The 11774-nt window shown below is 40.5% G+C and overlaps 1 protein-coding gene across 1 annotated transcript; it reads right to left on the reverse strand.

The window, feature by feature from the left end:
* Window positions 1-3205: 3205 nt before the first annotated feature.
* syt4 (synaptotagmin IV) lies at window positions 3206-10737 on the reverse strand. The gene is made up of 5 exons (XM_026161673.2): window positions 10459-10737; window positions 7929-8545; window positions 7508-7831; window positions 4752-4872; window positions 3206-4330 (listed from the first exon to the last, which is right to left on the reverse strand). Exons 1-5 carry the CDS (start codon window positions 10490-10492, stop codon window positions 4011-4013), a joined length of 1416 nt encoding a protein of 471 aa, XP_026017458.1. The 5' UTR covers window positions 10493-10737; the 3' UTR covers window positions 3206-4010.
* Between the last annotated feature and the right edge of the window lie 1037 nt (window positions 10738-11774).

Raw genomic sequence — 11774 nt, forward strand, 5'->3', positions numbered from 1 at the left:
AATGGGGATTTGAGGATTAGACAGGTTATTGACTGTAGTTAGGTCAATTTTAATGCACCTTTGAAACTTTTCTGCATCAGTTTATGCTGAAAATCTCAAACATCAGTTGATATCACAATATGTAATACAGTACGCGTTGCGCTTATGCTGACTCCCTACGCATCAAGACGTGATTTATTATTCTGTCCTCTTATGAACCTTGAGACACAGTGTAGGGAGATGATAAGTCATCCATCTATTGGATATCATCTACATCTTAACTATATTATGTAGTTGTGACTGACGAAATGGAAGGATGAACAAAGTTTCCTTTTGATCACTTAACAAAAAAGCAACAAACTTTCTGAAGCTGAAAAACAAAAGACTCGGGATGAAGTAATAATTCATAATCATATTTTTGAGGGAAAAAGCCGTGACTGATGAAAAAAGATTCACCTCTGTCAGAGGTACCTGAGTGTTGGGTTTTTGTTCCTCTACTTGTTTTTATTATGGGGTGGTAGAGATGACACAGTGGCTCTGGGGTTATTTATTTCTGCCACACAGAAATATTGTATCTCATAACAGAATGATGGATAGAGACCAATAAGAACAATGAGGTGTAAACCACAGTGGTCTCTACAGCAACCTAGCTGGAATATTTAAAAAGTATCAAATCCTACCTTTTTAAGTGCAGTAGTGATAATTCTGCTATCTTGTATCTACATTTTTTCTCTTGCAGTAACAACAGCTCCTTCCTCTCTGGGTGTGAGAATGAATGTCTCAACAGCAATTATTAGCGTTACGTTAGTTCAAGAAATACTTTGACTAGGATGTTATGTAAGACTGTAGTCTCTGCTTTGAAGTTTCACCATCATATGTTTTGTACTCTCTCGTCTCTCTCTACCTCAGGTAAAGCTACCTCACTGATAACAGGTTATATAAATAAGCCCCCTCTCTACAGTGTCAGCCACGTCTGCCATCTCTCCTCTGCTGTCATCACAATAGAGCAACCTTGAAGTGAAATGTTGCATGAGATTAAATGTCTGATCTGATGCAGACTAGCTGGATAGTTTGGGACATAAATAAACAAATCATAACAGTTAAAATGTCTTATATGAGCTGCTTTGTTGACATAATGAAAGAGTATTTTGATACTTTTTTATTGGAGGAGCAAAACAAGGGTGGGAAAGGTATATTTGTTACAATGCTTAATATGGATTACTGCATGTAGAATAATAAAGTGTTGGTAATGTTTTTGCAACTTATAATGTAATTGCTTGTCTGTAATTATGATAAAAGAAAAAAGAAAGAAAGATTGACTTCAGAAATACAATGGAAATGAAACAAAAATGAAGAACATGAAATGAGACGTGTGTTATTGGTGTTTTTGTTTAAGCTGAAAATTCAGTTATTTACAAGATTAATTTTTTTCTTATCACTTCACAGTATTTTATAAAAATGCTACAATTTAAACTTTATAATTTATAGACAACTAATCTGGTTGGAATTTCTTCCTTTCTTCAGTGGATTATAAAAGTTTTTTCTCTGAGAACTGCTTTTTCTGTCCTTCACAAGTTCAAGTCATTGTTCAAGTTCTCTTGTCTATTCTCCTGCAGAAATCATATCTCAGTCATTCAATGTTTCCGCCTCTTCACTGCACTACTTTGTCTTCTTGACACTCAAATATACACACCCAGGCAGCTGTCTGCAAACCCACACACGTCAGCTATTCATAAACTCATCTCACACACTCCTAAACTAACTTTAGCCGTATACTCATCTCTTCCCCCGATCACTTCTTTTAGTCATATGTCAGAATGGCCTTATGTGATCACTTTCCACACATCACTCTGCAGCAGTCAGGTGGCCTGACTCCTGTCTCAACCTCCTGTGGCCATCTATCTGCTTCTTCCTTTGGTTGAAGTCAAAGTTATGAAGCCACGGTTGCTACTGGATTACGCATTTTGAATCTTCAGTGTCCATGTGTTGCTACCACCATGTTTGTTTGTTTTTGGACCCAAAAGTTACCTTAGTTATATGAAATTACTGAAGTTAGCAACTAATGTGGACAATCTTGGCTAACTACCTGCATTGACAAACTATGCAATGCATAGATAAACATACTAGCTGAGATACTAAAATACTGGCTAGTAGCTGATTAGTCCTAATTAAAACTAAAACACTGGAAAGTGAGGCAAGACTTCTTGGATGAGTTGTACCATGTAGCAAGGTATAATATTAATCATATTATTAATACACACTCACACACACACACACACACACACACACACACACACACACACACACACACACACACACACACACACACACACACACACACACACACACACATATATATAGCATCAGCCAATCACCTTCTTAATTGTAACTGTATAGCTAGAAAAGCTGAGAATACGAGGATAGCATGGATTCGGTATCTTGCACAAAATAACCTTGAGTTCTTAAATAATGACAGACAGGTGTTTACAATAGAAACCAGCTACAGTGTTAGAAGCACTGAAGAAGAAGTGCAAGGGGACAGACTAACAGACACTGATGCAACTCAGTGCAAGACTACAGACTACAGGGTGGGAGGAGAAATAGAGGAATAACAGTTTTAAAGACTTAGATTTGCAGTTGAATTTATAATTTTATGAAAGGAAGGGAAAAAGAGGGGAGTAGCATGCTGAGGCAGCTGTCCTCTTGTTGAACCACTTAGCTGATATTAAATTCAGACATGATGACTTCATCCCCAAGCACTTAGCCACTCAGCAGTTATTACATCATCAGATTTGGAATTGAGCCGAATGATGTCATCCCTAGAGGTGGGGCAGGTGATGCGCACATCTGTGCACAGACTGTGTAATGTAGTAGTATAATTTTAAAGAAGCTTTTAGCTTAGACAGATTTTCTGTGGAGATGGTGGCTGTTGCCAGGAAAATAATAAGAATATTTAACTTTGTTACCTTAGTTTCTTGCATCAGACTCAACCCTTGAAATCCTTTATAGAAGTGGTGTTAATGTATTTTTAATAACACACTGACAGTTAAATAAAAAAGAAAAAAAATCAAACTCGTTTTCTTTCTCAGAACTTGCCATATTTTATAAGTACATACATTTACATTTCAGCCGTCTTTGTGCTCACAGTAAAGGGGACAAAACACAACGTAAATATTATGCGGCTCCCATCTCTTTAACACACAAACACACACACAAACTCACACAGTGGTGTCAGGACACTTTATTCGAAAGACGCGCACCCTCTCACACGTGTGTAAATGCATCCACATTACTGTCCCCGATGCAGACAGTCAGTTCCAATCTATTCTCCAACCACCTAATTTAGGCTTTCTTGCACTTAAGAAAATGATATATGAAATACCACTTATACTTACAAAACATGTTCAACAAACCAAGAGTACAAATAAAAAAAAGATAAATAAAAACAGTCTACATCTTTATGATGAAAACATTGTCATTATAAAATAAACTTTAATAATAATCCACTTTTTTACAGCTGTGTCAGATGTGGTTCATTCTGGTTTTCATATGATGGAATATAGGTTACTATTTATAGGAGGAAGAGCTGAAGAAAGAGAAGAAGAAGAAGAAGAGGAAAAGAAGAAGAGTAATAGCAACATTAAAGACATTCTGCACTGCACACGGCTACAGTGACAATTGGTTGCTTGCATGTAGATGATGCTGCATGTTTCCAGGTGATTTTCAGTGACAGTCTTTGGAATCGTTTAAAGCTTTGGGGTTCCTTTTGTCATGCCCCTGCCCTCCCACTGAACCCCAAATACTTCAAAGATAGGTGATTGAATGAATGAAAGATTGAATGATGACATCACTTGAAATGAACCCCTCCTACACACATCAAAGTCCACTCCCCCCTTATTCAACCCGCCCTCATTTTAAGTCCACTGGTTACTGGCAAGCAGGATGTTGGATCCCACCCATCCTCCTTCCGTCCCTCTCGTGGTTGAACCAGATCAGATATGGATGACAGGAGCCACCAACACCCCAATTTTCTAATCCTCTGACATGACATGCCACTTGGCGATCTGGCGACGCGGGTGGTCGCAGATCTCCCTCCAGTGCTCCCCGGGAGTACCTGCCGCCGATGTGCCCAGTACAAGGCGCCCAATGACGGTGTTGGGGCAGCGTGAGTTGCCCATGTCTGAGTCCATCAGCAGTAGCTCCACGCTGGTGTCCCTCAGGCCCTCTTCGGAGGGTAGATCGAAGACAAAGAGCTCATTAAACACCGGGTTAGGCGAGCTTTTCTTCACATGGGTTTTCTTCTTGCACACGCGTTTCTTTCCATGATACATGTTCACCTTGACATATGGATCTGGAGGAGAAGAACGATAAGAGTTGAGCAAGAAAAGCCACAGCGACTATCCATGCCTGCGGCAGCTGCAGAGTGGCACATTATTTCTAAACCAGATCAATACAGCAATCAATAGAGCGGAAATGATGGATGTTAGTGATGAGGACAAAAGAGGCTGGCTGTGTAAACACTGTGTGTGTATGTGTGTGTGTGTGCTTGTCACTAAAGTGCTCTATCACATCCTGATCAGATTACTTTGGTGCGGTGGCGGTGCCATTAGTGCAACTATCACAGCATCTAAAGCAGTCTGGGATGCACAGCAGGAAGAGCAAAATGATTTTGGTTTCATCCCTTTACCGTTATGAAGAAGAAATACATTCAAGCCTGCAGTTATATGGACATGGTTTGCATATTAAACCGGTTCAGTTAAAAGCCCGTGTACCTGTAGGTCCATTGTTTTCAGTCTTGGGGAGGTGGCGAGCTTTGAGAACAACTACAGTCAGAGTGTTGGTGGTGGACTGGTAACACAGGGACAGCAATAACTCACCACGACCTGAAGATTTCTGTGGAGAAGAGAAGAATGGATAAAGTTTTAAAAAAAAAAGCAAAAATCGGCAGAGCAAACAGAGCAAACATTTGTAAGTGAAACTTACACTAAAGAAACCCTAAATCCAGCCTGTCCTTTCATGTTTTCCAATTCTACTTAATAAGCAGACATTTGTAAAGTTGTTATTCGGTTCTCAAGTTAATACATTTAAGTAGGTTAAATTAATCAGAAGAATGGATCCACTTAGTATGTATTAAAAGAATTAACACAATAGGGCGTGGTAGTTATTAAATAATGAATAACCTACAAAATTACGAGCTACAAAACAGTTTGTGGTGCTGCTGCTGCTTCCCGTGCAGCAAATGGTGCCAGTCCTGACAGCTTGAGACACTGCCGGCTAAATAATCATCACCTGCTTATGTGGTAGATTTTCATATTTAACACACACAAAATGTGTCACTGAGAAGCTCCCGATCTTCTCTACAATTTGTTGCTGCTGTCACAGTTTGCTCATGCACATACACATCCATGCCCGCGCCCCGTGAGAGTCGGCACCTCAGATGGTTGCGATCGCACCTTAGAGGCTCGCAGTCTCATGGTTGCCACAGCAACGAGAAGTAGCACACAGACAACTTCTAGCAATGACCTGATGTTCAGGTCTAAATCCAAAAGGATTGCCTGTTATTTTTAGTCTAATTAGTTTGTTTATTTGTGTATTAATGTATTTATTGTTTCTGTACTTCCAGAGCGAAAGCATGTTGGTGATGCCTGTGTCTCTTATTTTCTGGTGTATTGATTCTTTAAACTACTGGGTGGTCACACATACACAAAACTACACAAAGCAGTGAGACAAAATCTATGTCACACAGACAAAGAGAGCCACCACCCTGTAAGGCATGGGCTGCAACTTTTAAGAAACAACTGCATGCGTCTCTCATGCTGATGTGGAGAAAATGGTTCTGTTTAATTATTGTCCCTTTGTGCACTGTAAATCCATGTTACAAGACCAACAAGCTGCGTTCTCCGCCCTTTTATTTGCATATGAAATGTTTCTCATTCTGACAAGTTCAGCTGCGGCATAGCAAATAAATGAAAGAGATTAAGGATTTTCTTCAGCAAAAGAAGCCAGAAATAACCTGCAAAGCAATTTCATGAATTCAAAAACTAATTTTTAGCTGATTTCACAGGTTCTTATTCCCCCTTACTATAAAGCTTTGCGAGATTTCTCTCCTCTGGGACCCAGATGAGAAATGGAATTGATGAAATACAGTTTGTCTCAGCATGGGGTGAAGAGAAGAGAGATAAGAAATCTTATCCTCTTGAAGAGAGACGAGTGGAGATGGGATAAAACCTTTATACTTCACAGACTTCCATTTCCTAGCACTTCCCTAGAGTACGATATGGTACCAGAGACCATTAAAGACATTACACGTAGCTCATATTCCTTTTGAGAAACTACAAATATGCATGAACATATCCACAACTACCACACAGGGAAAGAGCTTCCATTTTAGAAGAGCACAATATCACCTCACACGTCTATAATTACACAATGAGAGATGCTCATGCATGGCCATACCATTTAATACCAGTCTATAGAGTGGTGCTCTATACTATACCACAGACCAATGATAAGCACAAGGATATCCTTTTACTTTTATTTAATTTAGCCAAACCAGGAATCATTTAGGCTAATGCATTTAGAGGAAATGAAGACATAATGTACTCATGGGTGTCAAAGTACTCAATACATTAAATGACACTTATAAACATTACTTCTGCATGTTTGTGGTCCTCACAGATGCCAGGAACAGCAAGCCTGGACCGCCTGCCCACAGATCTATAATGATGTAGTGTTGTTATCGTCTGACCTTCGTGGAATGGGAAATGTCGCCATGATAGCCTGGTTCACAGGTTGCCATTACCGTTTTAACTGTGTGATGCACTAAAGGAAAGGTATGTAGGGAGGATGTCATGTAAAGCAGTTCCAGCTGTTAAATGCAATGAGCAGATGAAATGACGTAAGAAAATAACGAACCCTAAAAAAGCTGATGAAAAACGTAAACAATAAATACCAAAAGCATCCTTGTATCCAAAGCAGCTCAGTGTCAACTTGCAAATCCATATTCCTGTAACAGATCTCATCTCTCTCTCCACAGATATATACCCTCTCTGCTTTCTCCTCTGGTTTCACATGATATTTAATATCATTTCTAAACCAACTAGAGGCTGTTATGATAGTTATTCCTCTGGTATATACCAATGAAATGTTAATTTAAAACTTCCATCGAAGATAGAAATCACACACACGGAATGAGATTAATCATTTTTATTAAGAGAATTTGGAATCGATAAAATGGTGGGCTTGCATTTGAATGATTTACATATTATTATATTTTAGTATTTAAATGACTTTTAAGATTATTCATTGATTAATATGGTAACAGTGGAAGTAATCAGCTTACTTTGCTGAATTTGACTAAGCTGTTCTGCTGTAATGCTTTTAGGGAGTGGTGGTGTAGACAGAGATGGTGTGATGAAAAAAAGCTGAGTCACTATCAGAGCAGTTGTAGAATTAAAATTGAGCTCACTGAATGACTTTATACATGAAATACAACACTAAGGCTTCAAACATTTGTTCCAAATCTTACCTTGACATTTTTCTTGATTATCTCTCGGCTCATGAGGACACGCCCCTCGGACAAGTCGATCCCAGACAAGGGAACAAGGGTCTCGCCGATGACTTCATCACGAGAGAACCGGTCAAAGCTCAGCACCATGAAGTGAAGGGCCAACTCTGACACACGAGCAAGTGAGATGCCGTAGAAGCTGAAGGTCTCATCAAAAGTGGGGTCTAGAGTTTTTCGCAAGACTCTGGTCTTCACCCTGTGCTTTTTTTCCGGCAGTAGGGTCAGCTTGATGTAAGGGTCAGAGGTCAGCGACTGCTCGTCAGTTGGAGTCAGACCATGGGCTTCCTAGAAAAGTGAAAACAATCAAGTATTTAAGACTGTATGTATTAAAAATAAGTATTACTTTAAATGTTTTAAAAATAATCTTAAACATATACAGTACCTTGATATGAACAATGAATGCCTTCCTCTCTTCCTGGTATTCAAGGGAAAAGTGGAGGGTCCCTAGTCCAGCCTCCTTGTCTTCCCCCTGGGGCCTGTCCACAGCCGGGGTGGGTGCTTGGCTGGAGAGAGTACTGGATGGTGAAGGCAGGTCACGGCGGTCCATCACACCAGGCTGGGTGAACCCTGCATGGGGAGAAGGCAGCTCCAGATCTGGGGAGCTCCGCAGCTTCTGGTGGTGATGAAATGGTTTAGTGGTAAAGTTGCCATTCAGATCCCGTTTCTCCAGGTCCAGATGGAGAGTTGGCCTGGAGCCATTTGGGCTTGATGCCAGTTTGTCTGTGCCAGCTGCATTCACTGGTGGTGCGGTGTGGCAGTTTCCATTGACATCTGTTTTACTGGTGTCGTTAGCTGCTGTGGTGGGAGGCGCAGCAAACTTTTTCTTGCCACTGAGGCTCTCTGGGTAAATGTCGACTCCTTTGAGCATGTGCACAAACTTGTACGGAGGTGTCTTCTGGGACTTGGTGTTTTTACGCTGGCAACAGATCCACGCAAAGGCTGACACAGTGAATACGAGGCCGAAGACACTCACCACAGCAACACCTACTGGCACTGCCACTGTGGGGGAGGAAAGAATGAAGGGAAGGACAGCGGGGGTGTGGGTGGACAGATGGAGAAAAATAATTCAGCAAAGTAAAATTAAAAATAAAAACTTAACAAACTAAGCAGCAACTGTAAAACAATTTCTATCTCACAGATTTTATTGTTACACCGAGGCAAGTGAGTCCATTTTGTGATTCTGACTAATGCAGCTGCAGCCTTGACTCAGAGGGAGAACAACGCAATCTGTTCAACTCTGATCAAATCTCGGCATCACTGTTTTCAGAATCCAAACATGGTTACTCTTTATGAACAGGAAACAGGTGGAAAAATAATGAACTTGTGGGAAAACTACACAACGTCTTTTGTGACAAGGCGATCTCTCCATAGCAGCTTTATAAAAACAGCTAAACTCAGATCCAATCATTGTCACAAAAGCATTATAAAGATCAGTGTACACTATTACAAGGAAACAGGCAGAAATGTTGAAAATTCAAATATTTGCAGTGAGAATTTAATACATGTGGTTTGGGCAAATCCTTATTTCAACCAGCTGGGTGGTCCTGATTTAGAAACAGTACTTAATAACGCAGATATCTTTAGTCATACTCATCAAGGATGATGGTCACTACTATTGGGATTACTAAGGCATATTTAGGGACCTATTTCCTGTCAGTTTTCCTTTTATGGTATTGCCGGAGACGGAGATATTTACAAGTGAATGCTTCAGTTCTTTGTTTTGCAGTGCTGAGCTGTGACTCACCATCAATCAAGCTGCCTTGTCATGCTACCAGATTTAAAAGGGTTGCCTCGCAGAAGAAAATGCATACCATTTCCTGCAATTAAGCAGGCGACATAGTGGAAAAGCACTCAGATCAGCCCATAAAAAGAAGGAAGAGGTGGAAGTGGCAAGGTGGTGGTTGTGGTAATCAATCACTCTGATACTTATCTTTAAAATCTGCCTTTTCATATTGTCAACACAATCATGGCTCTGCTTTTGATAATTTGAGAATCAGTACAGTATCACTAATTCACACTTTCCTAAGACAGCCTTTGTGCTGGGGTTATTGTATAGCAAATGTGTTCTGTTAACACACAGCAAGCAATAAGAATATATAGTTCCCTTCTCACTTAACCCTAAATAATTAATATGTAATCTTCTTCTATGGGATTGGGGTGATCTAATAATATTGCAGAAATTTCCATTCATATAGTTTCTTAATATTGTAGGCTGATTTTGCTCTGGCAACTGTGTAATAATCTGAAAATACAACGAAATTCACTTTATCCACGAGTAAGCAGTTCACTTCACTTTTAGATCACAGCACTTATACATATTGTTTTCTCTGCTTTTTTCATGAATATTTCAGCCCAGTAGCATCCCTGGGTGGGATGGCTTTCAAGGCAGCAACAACAGACAGATGGATGAGGCAACGGGAGGGCAGTGAGGTAGCAGCTGAACCGAGAGGAAAATAAAGAAAAGAAACAGGTGCTTTCCTGGCTTTACCTGCGTTGTAGTAACACCTAGAATGCAAAAATAGTGACTTCATTATTGCACCCATTAATATCGCACTGAATAATGAGCTCCACCCTTTCCTGATAATTAGCTGTCGCCCTTTGGCCAGCTGCAAAATGGAGGAATGAAGTCCACCCAAACACGTTGTTTTACGACACACTGCGCGAGCCATTCACTTTACACTAGTTACACGCCCTACAAAAATAGCAAACAACGAAGAAGAAAAAGAAAAAAAAGAAGAAGCCGACATTTAGAAAGTCAGCTAAATTTGAAATCCATAAATTAGCTTCTGGCCACTTCCAGCCAGTGCTAGCTAACAATTTTAGGATGAGTCACGCGGCAGATTAGACATCCACGGTGGGGTTTTCTCGATGAAAACGATATCCGTGAAGTTTTGAGCAGGATTTGGACTCACCGAGCTGAGCTCCATCCTCCACCATTGGAGCCATGGTCGCTATCCAAGGTGCTGAACAATGTCCGTCTGCTTCAACGCTTCAGCTTCGGCGCTGCTTTCTGTAGTAGCCGCTCCTCTGATGCTATGCTCGTGCGGTTTTTCTCAGATTTTATTAATAATACAAAAGTCTTTGTAATGCTTCAATAATTAAAAAACAAACAGGATTTCCCAGAGAGAAGTATGGGGGATGCTCTGTTCTCAGCCTGCTGCTGTTACTCCGTGATGCGTGAGTGTGTCTCTGAGGCGGCAACACCCCGTTTCTTCTCTCTCTCTCACTCTCTCTCTCACTCTCACTCTTCCCTTCTCTTCACTGTTCCCCAGCCCCCCCTCCCCTACGGTAAGGCTGAGCTCATCAGTGCTGACGCAGTAGTGACGGAGGCTGGCTGTGAAATCAGGACCCCCGGTGAAGCAGCACAACAGGGTTGCCAATTTTCCCAATTGATTGCTAGGAATTGAACATTCTCCTTGTGCGTCTTCTTCATCCGTGTTTATGTGATGTGGTTGTGTATTTGTAAGTGTGTGTGTGTGTGTGTGTGCATCCTTAGTCCATAAGAATACTGTTTTGTTATTGTGGTCATATCATTCATTATCATAACTGAGATGTATTTATGCAGTTATGCTTTACTCTGATGAAATCATAATTTTTAAGTAAAAGGTGATTATATTACAGTCCTGTAGGGGCTATAGCAACCGCTATAGGAAACAACAGGAAACAGAAAACACAATAATAGAAACTACGAAAAACAATTGTTTTATAAAGTCTTGACCACAACAAAACTTATTCACTAGGATAATGTACGTGAAAAATACCAGACAGGTTATAGGAGCATGATGTAGGCCCTGCACTGAGGGTCACCTATGAACCTATGAACCAATTCAGTTGCATGAGAGAAGACAGCTGACAGGAATTGACTTCTTACATATATGAGCAATTACTGAGCAATGGAAGGAACACTTTCACAACCTCTTAAACTAAGAAATGGTAAATGGCCTGTATTTATATAGCGCTTTACTAGTCCCTAAGGACCCCAAAGCGCTTTACATATCCAGTCATCCACCCATTCACACACACATTCATACACTTCATACACAAAAGAACAAAAGTACACAACTGCAGTACATGCACACAGCAAGTCTGCAAACTAGAGGTGGTGCTTGAGCAAGCAGGCGTATTTAGTACAGAGGCCTGTATCACAGCAGTTCATCTCAGGTGGGCTGGAATAGAATTTGCAGAGAGGCTGCCTATAGCCATCTATTATGGAGAATTGTCTTCTGTT

The sequence above is a fragment of the Astatotilapia calliptera genome, chromosome 3 (assembly GCF_964374335.1).
Source record: "Astatotilapia calliptera chromosome 3, fAstCal68.1, whole genome shotgun sequence".
In the NCBI taxonomy this organism is placed as follows: domain Eukaryota; kingdom Metazoa; phylum Chordata; class Actinopteri; order Cichliformes; family Cichlidae; genus Astatotilapia; species Astatotilapia calliptera.